Consider the following 20,360-nt stretch of genomic DNA (forward strand, 5'->3'; position numbering starts at 1 on the left):
TTAAACTCATGAAGTTAACATCTCTGTTTTAAAATCTTACTTACAACAAGGGGTTTCAAAATTGATTATCCATCTAAAATAGATGTGCTCCATTCATTAGACATCTACACAGAGAGGCCATGGCTACTATTACAGTTCTCTGAGTATGGGATGGATGTGTACTCTACCCCTAGATGAGGATATGTGCTCTGACCCTAGGGCCAATTTAAATAGAATATTTAAAAATTATTCCACATCACCAATTATGTCTGACATCCTTGCCTACCCATCTTCCTGCTAGGCTTCTCTCTCTTGGGAGTAAAAAGCAGAGGATCATGCCAAGAATCACATGATCAAGTGCGTTTCTAGTAAAGGTCACAAAACAAGCTCATTCATGGATTTTCTGTAGCATATTAAAACACAATGACAGGGGCAGCCCGGGTGGCTCAGCGGTTTAGCGCCGCCTTCGGCCCAGGGCCTGATCCTGGTGACCTGGGATTGAGTCCCATGTCGGGCTCCCTGCATGAAGCCTGCTTTTCCCTCTGCCTGTGTCTCTGCCTCTCTCTCTCTCTCTCTCTCTCTCTCTCTCATGAATAAATAAAATCTTAAAAAAAAACATAATGACAATTTTAAAAACCTGAAATCTTAATCCTAGGAAATGTGCCTTGCAGAAAGGATTACTAATAGCTAATGAAGACACCAAATATATTTGAATAGGAATTACTACTAGGGGAATTCAAGTAAAAACAGGCCTACAATTAAAAACAGAAATATCATATAATCAATTTCACTACTGTATTTATCCAAAGAAAATGAAAACACTAATTTGAATAGAAATATACATCCCTGTGTATACTGCATTATTTACAACAGTCAAGATATGGAAGCATCCCAAGTCCAACTATAGATGAAAAGATAAATAAAATGTGGTATATTTTCAATGGAATATTAATCAGTCATAAAAAAGGATGAGATCTTGACATTTGCGACTACATGGATAAACCCAGAAGGTATTACAATAAATGAGAAAAGTCAGAGAAAGACAAATACATATGATTTCACTTAAGTGGAATCTAAAAAAAAAAAAAAAAAAGAACAAACAAACAAGATGGACTTTTTTTTATAGATTTTATTTATTTATTCATGAAAGACACAGAGAGAGAGGCAGAGACACAGGCAGAGGGAGAAGCAGGCTCCCTGCAGGGAGCTCGACACGGGACTCGATCCCAGGACCCCAGGATCAGGCCTTGGGATGAAGGCAGGTGCTAAACCACTGAGCCATCCAGGCTGCCCAATGAGATGGACTCAAATACAGAGAACAAACTGGTGGTTGTCACAAGAAAGGCAGGTGGGGGTAGAAGAGACAAAATGGATGAAAGGTACACACTTCCACTTATTAAATAAATAAATCATGGAGGTGAAAAGTACAGCATAGGGAATATAGTCAATAATACTGTAATAATGCTGTATGGTGACACAATTTTGTGGTGAGGAGTGCATGATGTATAGAATCATCAAATCAATATGCTGTATATCAGAAACTACTGGAACACCATACGTTAATTACACTTCAAAAAATTCTACAGACAAAAAAGAAATAAACATGCAAATAAAAAATAAAATTGGCTCCTCAACTGAAAACTTTTATAATTTAGTACCAGAGAAGTTAAAAGAAAATAGTGGAAATTTTAGGGAACATGAAGTCTAGTGTAGGTGATATTTAGGGAAATGATTTGCTTTGCTTTTCTGTTTGTCATCATTCTTGTTAGTGATTGTTTTTGGTGTTTAATAAATAAATTTAATTAAAAAAAAAAGAGGGGGCAAAGGCATGAAGAAAGCATCAGGTATAGTCATGGACCCTTCCAGCTTCAGTTATCAACCCTCTGTTCCAACACACTTCACATGGTAACTGGCTCTCCTCTACACTCAGTCCTTTCTGGCTTCTTTCCCTGACTGCATTCTTGGTCTTATCTTTATCTGTTGTTTCATATAAAGGGCAAATAAACATTTTAAAGCAAAAATTATAACAATATTTCTTTTACTATCTTCCAGTGGCTTTAAAAAAGAACACATAGTGGGTTGAATAGTGTAACAGCATCCCTCTAAAATTCATATCCATGTGGAACCTCAGAATAAGACTGTGAGAGTTAATTTTATGTACCAACTTGACTAGGCGCTTGGGTACCCAAATATTCGGTCCAACATTATTCTGGGCATTGCCATGAGGGTGTTTTTGTATGAGTTTGACATTTAAATTGACAGACCTAGTAAAGCATACTGCCCTCCCTAATGTGAGTGAGCTTCATCCAAACAGAACAGAAACAGAACAAAAGAATGAACATTCTCATATTAAGAAAGAATTCTTCCATGCGATGCATGCGTGCGAGTTGGGATAATGGTTTTTTTTTACTACTTCCAGACTTCAATTGATAAGTGGATTCTTCCTGAGTCTTTGGACTGGAATTATGCCATCTTGATGACCACCAGGTCTTTGGACTCAGTCTAGAACTAACACTGACTTCCTTGGTTTCCATCTTGCTGACTACAGATCTTGAGACTTATTGGCCTCCATAATTGCATATGATTATACACACTATTGGTTCGGTTTCCCTTGAGAACTTTGACTAATATGATGACCTCATTTGTTATAAGTGCTACAGAAGTGAGCACTACAATGACCTTATTTGGAAAAAGGGTCTTTGCAGATATAATTAAATTGAGGTCATACTAGGTTAAAGTGGTTCCTAAATCCAGTGACTACTGTACTGCAAGAAGAGAGGACAACACATAGGAATTGAGCAGAAGGCCAGGTGAAGACAGAGGTAGATATTGGAGGGATGTAATTATAAGCTAGGGAATACCAGATACTACCAGAAGCTAGATGAGGGATCACGGCCCTGCTGACATCCTTGATGCTGGAATTTTAGCCTCAAAACCTATGAGGTAATAAATTTCCATTATTTTAAGCTAGAGGTTTGTAGTCTTCCATTAAAGCAGACCAGGAGACTAATGCCATGCCTAGCCTCCTCAACATGCACTAGAAGACACCATGTGATCAGACCCTGTGCTCAGTCACTATATTCCAGTTGCACTGGCCTGTTTTCTTTCTTTCTGCACATGTCATGCTTGCTCTAGACTCAGACTCTTGAGCTTGTTGCTCCTGATACTCAGGATGCTCTTCCCACAGATCTTCACAGAGCTATCTCCTTTTCTTTATTTAGGCTTTGGTTCACACATCATCTACAGAAAGGCCTTATTCAATTACCATGGTTAAAGTTGCAACATGTGTCCTTTCACCCCTCATTACTATTTTATTTACCTCATAAAATGTCTTCTATCAGGAATAGTTTTACTGTTTGCTCACAGGTTTCCTGTTTGCCTCCCCCAAAAGAAGGGAAGCCTCATGAGGACGTAGAGTTCATCCTGCTCATCAGTCAACTTCAAGTGCACAGAACTATACCGGACACATTTAAAGTATCCAAATATTTCTGGGCAATCAAACTGCTGATACATCCAGGAAAACACATAAATACATGGTTTTGGAATAGAAAGGGGCAGAACCAAACTTGTCAGAGAAAAGGAAAACCTAACACAAATTTATAAAGGAGAGAGAAGAGAAGAAACAACATCAACAGGATTGGATTAGATCAGATTTTCTTCTTAACTACAGAGAAACTGAAGGGTGATGTAGTGTGGCCCATGCTTGTTTCTTCCTTAATAGCAGCAAGTCAACCTGGCACAGAGTAAAATCTCTTTAAAGGTTTGGAGTGAGGGTGGGAGGAAAGGAGGTTAGGACACATGCTTGCAAGAATGAATGACAGCATGGTAGAACCCACAAACCTGGGGAGTTTTGGGGTATCTAAAAAAGATACAGAAACAATGCCTCAGCCAAGATGTTAATGGTCTACATGGCTTCATGTAGAATCGGGTCTACAACCCGATTAGAGAACACAACACTTACCAGAATTCAATCCTTTTCAAGATTTCCTGAAATGTTTCAATTCCTTCCATGTCTTAAGCCCTTAAAAAGTATTAAATGTTTTTCTCCCGACCAAAAATTCTACCCAAAACTCATTGACAGAGAAATGAGCCATATCCATACACTCATTTCAATAAAGCATTAAAGAAATTTGCTTCCATAGATGGTAGAAAGAATTTACTAGAGAAAGTGACATTGGGACTAGCAGAAGGGAAAAGAGAAAAGAAAAAAGATTAAAAAGAAAAAAACAAAGATAGGAAGTGTATACTATTTAAGAAAGTGCATACTATTTAAGAAAAAAAAAAACATGGTTCAGAGGGACTAAGCATAAAGTACAGAGATGGGGAAGTAGAAGGAGGGTGGGAAGGAAGATGAAGGGGAAGCTTCAGACTTCTTTGTGGGTGGCTCTGCAGACACTCCTCAGGAGTGTGGACTTCATCCAAAAGTATCTTAAACAACAGAGTTTAATTGCAAGCCCAGATCTTGGGAAAACAACCGTGGAAGCACTGTGGAGCACAGTGCACAGGACAGAGAGAAGAGGATGACATCAGTGAGAGGCCACAGCACTCCTCCATGTAACAAATCGTGAGGCTTCTAAAGTATCAGTAGTGTCAAGGAAAATGTAATCAGATTCAAATACCTCTTTACAAATACAGTCAACAGATAAAGGAAAGCCACTAACTAGACAAGATAAGTGAGTTAGAGGAAGTAGCAGAGCGTGACTCTAAGGATACAAGCTCTGGGATCCAACACCAGGACAGGGAAGTAAGACGGACAGTTCCAGTTTGAGAAAAATAGGTTGGATGGATAAATAAAATAAAATAAAATAAAATAAAATAAAATAAAATAAAATAAATAAAATAAAATAAGGAGACATGATATAGTGAGGATTTTATCTAAGAGGAAGAGTCATGTTTGTCAAGATTGAGACAAGCACGACTTGTTATATTGACACTTAAAAGGAATTCAAATTTAAAAGGGCAGAGGGGCTTCTAAATCTGAGGCAAAAGAAAGGATAAATATTTTTGAGCACAGTGGATGTGCCAAGAACTGTGCTACATTATTCAAATACACGGGGCCAGGTGATCTTTAAAAGAAGACCGACAACATAGGTGAAATTATTCACCTTTTATGGAAAAAGAAATCAAGACTTGGAAAGATCAAGTTCTTTGCTTAAAGTCACACAGATAATAAATAAACTGCTTTTAAAACTTGGTTTATTGGGACGCCTGGGTGGCTCAGCAGTTGAGAGCCTGCCTTCGGCCCTGGGCGAGATCCTGGAGTTCCTGCATGGAGCCTGCTTCTCTCTCTGCCTGTCTCTACCTCTCTCTGTGTGTGTCTTTCATGAATAAATAAAATCTTTTAAACAAATAAATAAACAAACAAATAAATAAATAATAAATAAAGTTGGTGTATTTGTAATGAATGCCTAGGATCGGTTTATATCTTGAGGATTTTATTGATTAAATTTCTAAGTGAGTTTAGCTCCTAAATCCTGACAACTTCTTCAGATATGAATCTTTGTGTAAGTCAGAAGCAATACTGTCCCTCTTGAATAATTCATCATGAATATTTATATACTCAATTATTCCCCTTAACTTTTTCCTTAGTGACTAATCTAAACAAGTTACTATGTCTCCTTGATGTGGACAATCTGAGTCCTTATAGACAATTATTCCCTTCTGGCAATACAGTTTGGGAATACGTAATTTAGAGAAGCCAAGCACATTTGGTTTTAAAGCTTTACTCATGAGTCAAACACTCCAGCTACGCTGGAATTCTTTTTTCTTACTCTTTTTGCCTGTCCAGTTCAAAATAACTAAGCTGGAATAATATAATATCTTTATTAGCTACACTTGGGAATAAATCTCAATTGTCAAAGCTTCTAAAAATAACTAAAGTGAATTTTTTTTATTTTTTTTATTTTTTATTTTTTCTAAAGTGAATTTTTAAAGGGGAATTTTTATCTCAGCTGAAAAACCAGGAGTGGGCAAGATGGACTAATTGGACAAAACCTTTCTTTTTCCTTTAAACAAAACCTTTCTTTCTCCTTTAATGTATGAGAAAGTATTTATGAAATCTATTAAAGCAATTAATATTTCTGTTCACTCCCAAAGTATTTGATGTGATTACACATGTATATAAATTCACCAAACGGTATTCAGGTATCAACTTCATTCTATCTAAAATGCAAAAGAAACTCAAAATGTATAAAGGAAAAAATAAATTATGGAGTCAAAAAAAAAAAAAAAACAACCCATGAACTAATAAAGCTCATGTGCTTCACACTTTAAAAAAAAAAAAAAAAAAAAAAAAAAAAGATGAACTAATTGGGACCAAATATATTCTCCCACCTAAAGAACAACAAAAAGAACCAGACAAATGTGTAAGAAAAGGATTTTAGAAACTGAGCAATAATGACCGCAAGACCATGATCAAGGGAAGACACATGAGATGACCCTGAAAATAGCCCCAGCTTACTGCCTGGAGAGAGTTTTCATGCCATGGTGGGGTCGTTGAGGGGTGGCCCAGATAGAGCACAGGAGTACTCCTGAGTTGGGAAGACAGAGTTGATAACTGAAGGAAGCCAAGATGGCTAGAATTTGTGAAGGAGAAAATGGGAGAGAAGAAAGCTTCACAGGGACAGATTCGTGCAAGCTGCAAAAAGGTTGCCTCTGGTCCTCACCTGAATCCAGAACAGCACTTTCTGTTAGAGAAAAGGACCCCAAGCAAGGGGAACACCCACTGGACAGGAGCAGGCGGTCAATCCCCAGAGCTCACTCCCACAAGGCAGAAAATTGCTGGTATTGCCACCAGCTGGCAAGGTTTAGAAAAAATCATGTAATCCATCAGGAATTGGGCAGAGTATTCAGCACTGGGGGAAAAATTAGCTTTAGCCTAAAGGCTGTTCTTGTTCCACCCAAGAAAGCATAAAAACAAACCTCAGAAAAATCAAACTGTTTCCAAATGACATAATTGCATCCCAGAATAAAGCTCAAGAAAATTTTTAGAAACCAAAAATATTCAGCACCCAACAAAGAAAAACTCACAATGTTCGTCATCCCCCCAAAATTGTCAAGCCATGCAAAGGAGACAGAATAGAATAATCCATAATGAGGAGAGAAACCAACCAACAGAAACAGACATGGCAATGATGACACAGATGACTTGATTAGTAGACTGAGGCCTTAAAATAGTTAATAACTATTTTCCATATGTTCAAGGAAGTAATGAAAGCACAAGCATGGTAAAACCACACAGAACAAAACGAATAGTGGTCTTTCACTCCATCTCCTCATTCTCTGAGAGTCATTAAGAAAACTAGTTACTAATTCCCTTTTTAAAAAAGTAGGGGCATTTTGTTCTTTAAAATGCTGTGTGAGTAGGTGTTGCCTTGGTATCCAAAAAAATCATTTTGTGGCTTGACTTCTCAAAGGCTTTCATCTCAGCAGATTTTGGATGGCAATTGGTCTGAGGTTAAGAATTTGCAGCCTTAGAACTGCTCATGCAAAGAAATTCAGTGGCTGGAGGTCCTGGAACATCTCACTAAATGCCAGCAACTTCTTTTTTTTCTTTTCCTTTCCCCCTTTTTTTTTTTTTGTCCTTTCGCCTACTTTCATATTTGTTATGTTGATACTGTTGATATTAGTGATATTATTGATACTGTTGTTGCAAAGGTATGAATTTTAATAACTAATACACAACATGAACTCAAAGTATTGTACGCTGTTCTTGACATAATATTGTTACAGCACTAATTTTTTTTCTACATTATTCTACTGTGGTAAGTATATATATAACAAAGTCTGACATTTTAAGCCATTTTTAAATGTACAACTGAGTGGTATTAATTACATTCATAGCACTAGGGATGTAAGTTTTCAAAACTATTTCATCATTCTGAACAGAAACTTTGTAACAATGACTCCCAATCTCTCATATTCCCCCACTCCCATGACTGGTCCCTGGTAACTCATACTCTACTCTTTGTCTCTAGGAATATTCTAGGCTCCTTATATAAGTGGAATCAGACAATATTTGTCTTTTTATGACTAGCATCTTTCACAAGGTTCATCTATGTTGTAGCATGCATAAAAGGGGTATCCCTTTTATGACTAAATAATATTCCATTGTCCATATATGCCACTTTGTTTATTCATTCATCTACTGATGGGCATGGGATGTTTCTACCATTTGGCTACTGTAAGTAATGCTGCAATAAAAATTGGCATATAAATATCTGAGTAACTATTTTCAAGGTGGTGGAGTATATACCTAAAAGTAGAATTGGTGGGACATAGATAATTACATATTTAGTTTTTTGAGAAACCGCCAAGCTATCTTTCACAGTGGCTGCACCATTCCATTGTCATCATCATGTACAAAGGTTCTAATTACTCTATATTCCTGCCAACAGTTATTCCTCCCCATTTTTTTATCATAACCACCCTAGTAAATGTAAATGGACATCACATTATGATATTTTTTCCTTTTTCTCTTTTCTCATTATGATTTTGATTTGCATTTCCCTAATGAACATGATGAGAATCTTTCATGTGCTTACTGGCTGTTTGTATATCTTTTTTGCATATGTCTATTCAAGTACTTTGCTCATTTTTGAATATTAAAAACACTTATCAGTTATATGATTTTCAAATATTTTCATTCAATAGGGTTTTTCACTTTCTTGATAATGCCCTTTGAGATGAACAAATGCTCCTAGTTTGGATGAAGTCCAATCTTCCTATTTTCTCCTTCATTACTAATCTTTCGGGGGCCATATCTAAGAATCCACTGCCAAATTCAAAATCAGGAGATTGATCCACATTTGCTTTTAAGAGTTTCATGATTTTAGTTCTTATACTTAGGCCACTGATTCATTTTGAGTTAATTTGTGTACATGATATGATGTAGAGGTTCAACTTACTCTTTTGCATAAGGAAATCCATATGTTCCAGCCCCATCTATTGAGATAATTCTTTCCCAAATGCATGGGACTCAACACTCCTTAAGCATCAGTTGGCTAGAGATGTATGGGTTGATTTTTGGACTCTCAATACTAGTCCATTGGTCTATACACCCATCTTAATATCAAAATTATACTGTTTTGATTACTGTAGCTTTACTGTAAATTGTGAAACTGGTGTGAGTCTCCCAACTTTGTTCTTCTTTTCCAAAGCTGTTTTGACTACTAGGAGTCTCATGTCATTGCATATAAATCTGAGTATCTGTTCCCTCATTTTTGCAAAAAACGATATTGGAATTTTCAGAGGAATTGCCCTGAATCTGTATATTACTTTGGGTAAAATCTCAATATTAAGTCTTCCTATCCATGAACATAGACTGTCTCTTGCCAATTTCTTTTGATCTAATGGAAAGTGAATTCAGGGCAACCAGTCAAACAATCTCAATGACTGTACAATATTGTACACTCTTGTCCTCTGACTTAATGTGGCATTCATTTCTCCATGAAATTATGATTAACAAATCCTGGAATAATTTCTCTGTCTCTCTCATGAATAAATAAATCAATCTTAAAAAAAATAAAAAACAAAAAATAAAAACAAAACAAAAGCTCAGAGCAGCAACTTAAATATTTTTAACAACTTAGGTAAGAAATACAATTTTATTATTATAATTTATAGTTCCATCACAGAGTTAATTAAATATATAAAAACACAAAGAAATATTCTTATACACAGACATACCTACAAGCAAAAGATGAATTATATTCTTTGTTGGTATAATTGATATTAAACCTTATTAGAAGATTAAGCAATTATCTATAACTAAGATATTAAGTCCTATAGAAATAGTTATACTTCATTCATTCTACTTAATTCTTTTAAGAATTCAATGTTCCATATATCAAGTCTCAATCTAAAGCCCTCAGACTTTCCTGAGAGATGTGTCTCAGGACTGTTCACCTTGGATGATGGAAAAATGGATAGGAGTGGACTTTAGGGAATGACTTAATGTGCTGTAGTGGGCTCCAACCTTCTATGCTTATGAACATCCCTCAGTTAAAAAAAAATTGAGCAAACTTCTAAAATACACGTGTTTATAAATTACATACTTGATCTACTACTCCCAGCTCAATGAATTATTAGTTAAGTTTCATTTCTTTTGTTTTAGACAAAAAAATAAATAAGTTCTAATATATTTTTCCTGTAACACCCTGGATCATCTTGTACACCAAGATGAAGACAATTGCTTTAGAGTATTAAAAAAAGAGGAAGATAAGTGGCGAAGGTTTTTGCTCCTTATTATATGTCTTAACTGTTTACTCTTCTTGAAACTCAGAGATTCTGAATTGCCATCTCTTTCTTGAGAGTACTGTATCACTTAATCTGTTAATGTTCCTTCATTGCTATCACTAATAAAAATTTCTCCCCGTTTGATCATTTTATAAGAAAGCGTCCAAATGCTGCTTTCAGAATCTAGAATCCCATTATATGACATTATGTTAGAAGAAAAGAGAGCCCAGAGGATCATGTGGTTCTCGAGTATGGCAAGGGGAAATCTGCCCTATTGGCAGATATGAGGCTGGAGAGTAGTCAGAGGCAGGTGTTGGGGGGGCTGACAGACCCCTCAAGAGGTATGAGATATTATCACAAGGATTTTTCCTTTGGAAATCAGTCAGGAAATAATACTCCTTCTCTTGCCAAATAACTGGCTGGTTACTCATCCCTTCCAACAGAAATCAAATGGAGACAGGAACTATCACCAGTCTCATAAGCAAAGACATTACAAAAAGCCCAAAGTTAAATGGTGTCATCTTCTAGTGGAAGCACTGTCTGGACTACTTTCTTCATTTGCAACACTGATAATGAAAGTGTTATCAATTTCCTTTGAATCTTTTTGTTTCTAAGGTGACAAGTACTCCCACCCATTTCATTATTTGTTAAATCACATTTTAGTCACACTAGAAAATGGACTGAAACCATCAGGCCAGACTCAAACAAGTATGCTGAGAGAGGGGACACCGTAATGTTTCCATAGACAAAGTGATAGAAGAAATAGGAGTGTTGGGAAGCTGAGACTTGACCCCAGGGATGGGTGGTCTGGTGGTTTTCTTTGTTTTTAACTTACATCACTGAGTCTTTCCCGGGAGCTGCTCCTGTGGAAGCCCTTGGATTCTCCGCTGGCGCTGTCACTGTCACTGTCCCTGCAGCTGTTCTGGCCTGGCTTGAGCTAAAGGCAAAAAAAAAAAAAAAAAAGAGGAGAAAGAAAAAAGTCAGTGGTGTCTTCATACAACTGTTACTTTGCCCGTGTTCTTGTCAAAAGTGAGCAACTTAAGGTCCTGTGTTTTAACATTCTTCTCAGCTTCTCAGTAGTGCCAGGCAAGCTGCCATAGGAAGAAACATGGAGAATAGGATAAGCAAAACATGTACCATAAAATGTCAATGTAAGTAAGAGTGAGCAAGCATTAAAAAACAAAAACAAAACAAAACAAAACAAAAAACAGTTGACAAAAATCTAACAGAGGTCCGTGAATCTGAGAAAGTAATCTTCCCTCAGATTTTTTTCTCTGTTCCACTGGGAGTTTTTTTGTCAATAAAAAGACAAAACAAAAAACAAACAAAAACAAACAAACAAAAAACCCAAAACCACTGAATTAGCTAAAGTCAGATTACACCAACTATGGTTGCTCACCTTATTTTCTCTGTCCATCTCTGAAGAAAGATTACAACAAAACAGAACAAAAAACAATCTTCTCTTAGGAGAAAATGATGAGATGCTTAATTATCCTATCACCATTGGGAAGACAATGATCCTGATTTGAGGCAACATTCTGGAGGTCTCTTGGCAGATATTTTAGAGTACCCAGATTAAGATTTATAGTTTAAATATAGCTTAAGTAATTAAGCCACCACTCATTCAACAAATAGTATTAAGTGCTATGTTTGGGCCTGGTTAGTAAGAGCTTGAAATATGATGCTAAACAAACAAAAAGTCTCTGGTCTTCTGAAGCTTACATTTTAGCAGTTTTTGCATATTTACTCAGCTCTGATTTTCATGTTCAGAAAATTCAACACATTTACCAACTCTGATTTTCCATTAAAATGAATAAACACACACAATTGAAAACTGCCAGTCTATATGAGACTATAAGACCTATTCATATGGACCATTAGCCTATGATGTCATCATCAACAACCACTTTTGTTCTCAATCTAGCAGAGGAAAACTGTATGACAAGCAAATGTAACAACACAAACACCAGAACACCAAAAAGTTGCCACTGACAAGAAGAAAAGTAATCTCTGAAGCCTTGGATTTTAAAAGCAGATTGAGCTCATATGGCTAAGAAGAGAGGGGAAACACTTGATGGGAGAGAGGCAGAAAGCAAAGGCAGGGAAAGCAACATGCTAGGAAATGATCAGAAGGAGTCTTATCTGAAACAGAGGTTTCCTTCTGGGAAGAAATAGGAAGAAACATTACAGAGGGATGCATGGATCAGACATGGAAAGTCTCAAAAAAAAACATAAGCCCCATGCTCCTGGGCAGGAGGAAATTTCAGAGAGAACAGGTTATAGGTAGCAAAATTTTTGCCTGCAGTCTTTCATGTGGCTCTGGGGCCAAGAGGGAATGTGAACCAAGACAAATGGAGAATGAATCTGAATCCACATTATATCTAATGTGCCTCTTTTAAAAACTGCAGTTCAGATCCCACTTTGGGTCACACCATCTAAAAAGCTGTCCCCAAATCACCACTATATAGAGCATTCTTTTTGCTTTCAGGCTTTCTACAAATCCACTTTTATCACTTTCTTCTAAAAATCCTTTTCTCCAGACGTCTTCTCTAATGGAACCCAGAAAAATGATACTCATTTTAGTTTGTATCCTCCTGGGCCCTTAAGTGCTTAGTTTTCTTCTAAATTACTGCTAAATCTGCTAATTCTAAGTTAATTCAGATGCAAGCTATATGAACCTTTTCTTATTACTATGGAATAAAAGTTCAGAATATTGTCATTCTCTTCAAGTTTTCATTTTTATACTTATAATAAAGGTGAATTTAATCTAAAATGAACATTACTTTATATTTCCTGAACATGTCATGTCCATTTCTGTCCTGCATCTGTCTATTCACACTAGATTTCCTCAGCCTGTAAAGCTTACATTTCGGGTCACATTGTTTTTAAAGCTCAGATATGATTCACCATGGTCTTCAAAGAGCTCTTTCTTTCTATGCTTATTTTTTGATATGCCTTCAAAGTTTAGGTAGTATATCATTCTTCATTAAATGCCTTGGATAATTATGATACATTTTCAAGTTTTAAACGGCTTACTATTAAATAAATTTGACAGACCATAAAATCTGTGTGTGAAGTGGACACTAATTTACAGGTAATGTCATAATTTTTATCTCCCTGACTCTCTGAGTTAAGTAAAAACGGGTAAAGCTACCTCCAATGTATGAATGACGAAACAAATAGAGCAAATGATGCACCCCAAATTAGGTAAGGGATCTAGGACTCAACCCAGATCTGTACTGCTTACTGCTCTCTCCATTTTGCTTCTTAGAACCCATTTAATTTTTTTTAAGGATTTTATTTATTTATTCATGAGAGACATATATAGAGAGAGGCAGAGCCATAAGCAGAGGGAGAAGCAGGATCCCCTTAGGGAACCCAAAGCGGTACTCGGAGCCTAAGACCTGGGATCGCACCCTGAACTGAAGGCAGAGAGGCTCAACCACTGAGCCACCCAGGTGACCCTTAGAATCCATTTAGATGTTTAGCATTTCACATGCAAATAATGAGTCTGCAGTATATTAGTATTCTCTATAGAATATGTTTTTAATATATTTGTGGTACGTGACTTCACAAAAAACGAAATCTTGTAAGGTACTATTTGATCAAGAGATGTTTATAAAACTCAGTCCCTCAACTTAAGATGAGAAATAAACATCCAGCAGGGAATTAACAGTATAAGAGCATGAAGACTCCTCCTGATATCCACCTGGCTTCCCAAAATCTGGCCATTACATTTGGGTCTCTTCCATATTTCTTAATGGAAGGAAAGTGATGACTTCAACAGGCCTGACAAGAGACTTCAGTGTCTCTGCTATAAATCATCTGACTAAATGTTGATCTAGGCTGAGGGCAAAACTCAAGAAGGGCTGAGATGAAGCAGCTTCCTGGCCTTCTCTGTGCCCTGCCAGCAAAAGCACTTCAGTGAATTCTCCTCGGAGAGCCTTACATAAAATCCACCTCCACACTACTCCTTTCTCCTCCAAAGCCAGGCTCAAGTTTAAAGGAAACTTAGGATTTTAAGCTGTCAGACAGCTCAATATTTCAAAGAAATGGATTGACTACAGTAAGTACTAAAGCTAAACCACAAGATTTCAGGCAAAGAAGTATTCATTCCTAATCCCATGAATACATTTAAAACTGGCATTTTCAGCCATATCCAATGGATCATTTGGGGTAGCACAACTAACTTAGAAGTTGTAATCTTTCACCTGAAATTCCTAGCTATTCCCTACAACCAAGAGACATTACAAAGGCCAGGTGCTGGCTTAAACATTTAAAGACCTAAGAAAAATCGATCTGCTTGCATTGATTTGTACTAGCATCCATGCCGGCTGTTGTAAGAAAGCTTTTGCTCTAACAGATGCAATGAGATTTCTTACTATCGCCTTTTAAAAATTTTAAAACACCTTATTTAAAAATCATTTTCGTTTACTCTTATTTACTATATTTACTTACTGTTACTATTATTTAATTACTAAAATTCACTCTTACCCAGAAGTTTCTTCCCATCACAATACTATGTAATTTAGGCATCAGAATTAGAACAAAACAGATTAAATAAAAGGAAGCTAGTATCTAGGGCACCTGGGTGGCTCAGTTGGTTAAGCATCTGCCTTTGGGTAGGTCATGATCCCAAGGCCTAGGGATCGAGCCCCATGGGCTCCATGATCAGTAGGGAACCTGCTTCTCCCTCTCCCTTTGGCCTTCTCCCCTGCTTGGGCTCTCTCTCAAATAAATAAATACAATCTTAAAAAAAAGTTAATTATTTTAAAAGGAAGGTAGTATCTGGTATGAGTAGTAGTAATCCCATCAATAAGATTACAATTTTTATTAAACATAAGCAGCTGGCTTGTTTTCCATTAGATTTCACTGTCAACAATACATTAAAAAACCAAAGCTGTGATCTTGTTATAGTTAACTATTATTAATGGCTAATTAGGAAAATAATCCATGGTTTTATCACTGCTAATGAAACATGTAATGAAATTCCATCACCCTGGACTCAGTGAAGGTGAAGTAATTCTGTATACCCCTGCTAAGACTTGTGAGCCAGTTTTGCCACTCTTTTCAGCTTCAGTATGGAGAGCTCAAGATGCTACAGGCTCAGTAAGTGTCATTAATTCTTCAAACAAAATTCACAGAAGGTATGTGGAGAAGACATCTATGCCTGAAACTCAAGAGGAATGATGTGAATTATGCACTGCAATGCAGAAAAGCATCCAAAAGTAATCTCCTACCACTGTTTTGGTTCCTCAAAGCAGCATAAATCCTATCTCTGACTGCTGAGTTTTCCTGCAGGGATCTGAATGAACTCCACACAATGTTTTTAGAATGTGTCAATAAGCACAGACTTTTCTTTTTTTCAATGAAAAAAATTTTGTAACACTCCTTCATGAACATCCAAACAAGTATTTAATCTTGTAAAAATGTTGGTTTTGTTTTCAAAATGAAATTTCTCCTATTTGTCGAAATCTCTCCCGTACTTGGGTGGCATTTGTACTATTTAAAGTTTTTTTTATTTGGATATAGTTGACACACAATGTCATATTAGTTTCAGGTGTAGGACATAGTGACTCAACAACTCAAAACTCCTATGCTGGAGTTTTAATCCTGTAAGTTATTCATTCTACAACTGGAAGCCTATATCTCTCACTCCCCCCCTTCACTCATTTTGCCCATTCCCTCATCTCACTTTCCTCTGCCAAACATCAGTTTATTTTCTGTATTTAAAGGTCTATTCTTCTTATTTGTTTTGTTGTTTAGATTTCACATATGAATGAAATAATATGGTATTTTTCTTTCTCAGTCTGACTTATTTCACTTAGCATAATACCTTCTAGGTCCATCCATATTGTCACAAATGACAAGACCTCATCCTTTTACATGGCTATGTAATAATCCGTTGTTTATGGAGAGGGGGGCATGCATGTACATGTGTATCATATCTATTTAACTATCAATAGACATGTGGGTTGCTTCCATATCTTGGCTATTGTAAATACTGTGCAATAAACATAAAGTAGCATGTATCTTCTCAAATTAGTGGTTTTGTTTCCTTTGGATAAATACCCTGTAGTGTGATTACTGGATCATATGGCATTTCTATTTTTAATTTTTTGAGGAAACTCCATACTGTTTTCCACAGTGGTTGCAATACATCTGTATGTATGATCTTATTTCTCGAGTTTTAAAAGGTATTAAAGATGAAACAGAACCAAACTAAAGAACTTAATGAAAAAGCTGACACATCAAAATAAGCTAACAGGAAATACCTTCTACAAAGAAAATTACAAAGTTGAACAGAAAAAACATTTTAAGAAATTAAAAATATCCTGTACTTTTAAATGTACAGTAACAAGTTGTACCTAAAAGCTAAGCATTACATTCTAAACTAGGGCAGGGCAAGGAATTTGTGTAAAATTTCTCGGGGATCATAAAATCAGAAATTACCTTCTTATTGTCTTCAATAGCTACAGAACATGTTTTAAGTAAGGATTTGATAATCTTACAGTTAAGCATCAGTAAAATTTAGGTATTAAAAATAATGTCTTCTAAATCACTGTCAAATATAAAATCATTATCAATATTCTCTATTGAGAATTTTTGGAAAATAAGGGAAATAGCAAGAAAACAAAAGCATATAACTAAGTATGTCGGTAATAGTAATACTATATATAGGGTAAGCCCTATTTTTTTAAAAAAGCAAGGACATCTCGTATCTGTTAGGTAAAATAAATAAGCATCCAATTATTTGTTACTGAGAACTCCTAAGTTTAAACAAAAGAGGATACAGACAAAGGACAAAGGACTAGAAATAAATTGTTAGGTGAAGTCTCAGGTCAAAGACAGTCATTTTACAGTTATAAGAGGCATCATTTTTACCTTTTACATTTCTGCATTTTATTTGTTTATGTTATTTATTGATTTATTTGTTTATTTATTTACTGAGCAGTGAGAGAGAGCACAAGTGGTGGGGAGGGGCAGAGGGAGAGGGAGAAGCAGACTCCCAGCTGAGCAGGGAGCCTGATGTGAGGCTCCATCCCAGAACCTGAGCCAAAGGCAGATGCTTAATTGACTAAACCACCCCACACTTCTGTATTTTATACTCAAGGATAAACTTATAAACTTTCATATGCCAGTGTCTAAAGAATTATTCAAGAAAATGGAGATGGAAGTCTTTAGCATCCTACTACAAGAGAGCAAGAAAACAAGAGCCATAGGAAAGTACACAGATGCTAAAATACTCAGTTTGACTTAGTATGTAACTGGTAATTCTCAGAGGCCTTATCTTTTCGTGCCCCCACGGAATATCTGACTGTAGATGGACCAGCCATAGAGAACGTCAAAATAAATCAAAATAAATTTTAAAAAATTCAAAATGTAGGGATCCCTGAGTGGCGCAGCGGTTTGGCGCCTGCCTTTGGCCCAGGGCGCGATCCTGGAGACCCGGGATCAAATCCCACGTCGGGCTCCCAGTGCATGGAGCCTGCTTCTCCCTCTGCCCCTCTCTCTCTCTCTCTCTCTGTGACTATCATAAAGAAATAAAAATTAAAAAAAAAAAAAATTCAAAATGTAGAAATCACATGAGCAATCTCCTCTATGATAAAAACTAGTGACAATTTAGATATTTCTGTCACCTTGAGATTTTTTTAAAATCTTTTTAAAAAACACTTTTGAAAATTCTGTAATTCCAGTCAAGTCAAAAATAAAATCACAAACGTATCATTTTATAAACTGGAAAATAATAGAAATAAATAGCCTATTTACAGAGATCAAAAAGAAGAGAAAAAAACAACTTAAGTAAAAATTAGAGAAAGGAGATTCTAAAAATGAAAAGCACAGGGGTGCATGCTGGCTCAGTCAGTTAAGTGGCCGACTCTCGACTTTGGCACAGGTCATGACCTCAAGGTCCTGGGATTGAGCTCTGCACTGGGCTCCACACTCAGCATGGATTCTCTCTCCTTCTGTCTACCTGCACCCCCATTCATGCACTCACTCTCTCTCAAAATGAATAAATATTTTTAGGAAATAAAAAGTATAATGAATTGGAAATTAAAATACTGGACACAATTAATAAACTAGAGTATAAATGAGAGTGAAACCCACAGAATTAAAAAAGACATACTTCTTACAAATCTAAGAATAAAAAGAAATAAAGAGCAAAACCAAATATAGAAACATAATGTGATAATTTAATAATATATAATGTGATAATGATGTAAGAATATGATTATTATTTTAAATATGTGAGAATAAACACATTTCTACGTTACAGTACTAAATATCCTATGGCAGTACTGTGAAAATCATAATCAAATAGTATAAACTTAAAAAAAATAGTATAAACTTTTAAAAATTTTTAACAAAATTTGACTCAGAGCATTAAGAAAAATATGCAAAGTTAATTTGTACCAAAATCCAAGAACATAATACAACACAAAGGGAAGTAAGGAATGATATTTTAATTAAAAGACCTGCAAAAACCTGATAAAATACAACAAATTAAATTTAATCATAAAAGGTAGTTCAACATAGTTCTAATAGAGTTTTTCACAATAATGTAAGAGACCAACAATGTGCAAATGGACACAAGGGAAATTTTTGAGTTGATGGAAAAGTTCTAAAATTGAAGTATGGCGATGATCATACAATTCTATAAATGTAATAAAACTCATTAAATTGTACACTTACAATAAGTCAATTTCAGGACATGTAACTCACATTTCAATAAAGAGGTTTATTTTTAAAAAGTTAAAGATTCCATTATATTTATCTCTTACACCATAAACAGTTCCTTGTTAAGGACTTACCTGTTAAATCAGGCTCAGGGAAGAAAATTCCCTTTCTTAAAAGTCAACTATGCTACTCAAAAATCTTATCATGGGAGTCAACAGGAAGCAAATTATCCTGAGGGACATTTTGGAATTCTGCCTACCACAGTGGATTTACAAAGACAAGAAAAAGAAGATATTGCTTCTAAATCCATTTATTATAAAATCATTCCAATGGAATTAGTAAAGATTCACTAATGCAAAATAAAATAGGTTCTTGGACATGCCTGGACTTTGGAGTGTCATTTATCTAAATGTGTCAGTGATGTTCCCAAATAAATATTTAAGGTATGGCACAGATAACAACTTGAAGGCTGTGTTATTAGTTTGGAAAAGGAAACTATCAAAGCACTTGCACTTGCCAATCACGTATATTATTCAACACTTAACGGGGTTCAGTGGACTTTGTAGCAGTAAAAATAAACCCTGAAAGTTAATAAAGAGAGAAAAATAAGCCAAGATCAATCTAACTACATAGTTTCAAACATAAACAAGAAGCAATTAAGACAATCAAGAGCAATCTGACCAACTTTGATATCCTTCCAATAGACACATTCAACCCAGACGGAACTTAATAATGTTCTACAGCTTATCAAGAGAATCATAACTCTCTATGATTTAGCCAAGAGGCTATTACGATACTGTTTCTTTATAACTTAATAATCTGAAGGCAAGAGAGTGGAAGTGTAAATAGTAGGGCTTGATATAGAACTCACAGCTCTATCTACAACCTGGGTACATTTCTAGGTTAAATTATGTTGGGAAAAAAACATGATAACATACCTAACTTCATTTTCTATTGAAAAGGAAGTCTAAACCTTAGAGGGTGGTGGGGGGAAATAGGAGAATGGGATTAAAGAGAAAAGCCTAAATGAACGAAAAAATGTTTGGCATTCCTTAGGCATGATTATGGACTAAAAGATAAATCTGTTTTCAAATTAGGTTAGAAATTTACATGCAATACACATGTGCAATGAAACAATAATTTGATGAAGGAATGTCTGATTGCTTTGGCAAAATTTCTAGCCTTCTGATAATGAGATTTTGATTGATAAAAAGAAATTCTGAGACAATATTATTTGGTTGGTGAGGATAAATATACAAAAATAACAAATACGTGGAACTTACTTTTTCTATTTTTCTATAAGGAGACATGTTTCAAACAACTTTTTAAATGGCCTGGCATTCTTTAAAATAACTATCACCCCCAAACACAGAATGTTTTATGTTTTTAGGTCTTTTTTCCCATTTTACCATGAAAATATAGCCAACTGAGATCTAAAGAAAGAAATATGCAAGATGAGTTTGATA

General features: G+C 35.7%; 1 protein-coding gene across 11 annotated transcripts in view; it reads right to left on the bottom strand.

The window, feature by feature from the left end:
* AUTS2 (activator of transcription and developmental regulator AUTS2) overlaps nucleotides 1-20,360 on the bottom strand; it is a 1,128,325-nt gene that overhangs the window by 603,765 nt on the left and 504,200 nt on the right. For all 11 annotated transcript variants that reach the window (XM_038539028.1, XM_038539030.1, XM_038539031.1 and 8 more), the window contains one exon: nucleotides 11,051-11,152. In XM_038539028.1, coding sequence (XP_038394956.1) covers nucleotides 11,051-11,152 — 102 coding nt within the window. The remainder of the gene's footprint in view (nucleotides 1-11,050; nucleotides 11,153-20,360) is intronic.

Source organism: Canis lupus, chromosome 6 (genome assembly GCF_011100685.1).
Source record: "Canis lupus familiaris isolate Mischka breed German Shepherd chromosome 6, alternate assembly UU_Cfam_GSD_1.0, whole genome shotgun sequence".
Lineage (NCBI taxonomy): Eukaryota > Metazoa > Chordata > Mammalia > Carnivora > Canidae > Canis > Canis lupus.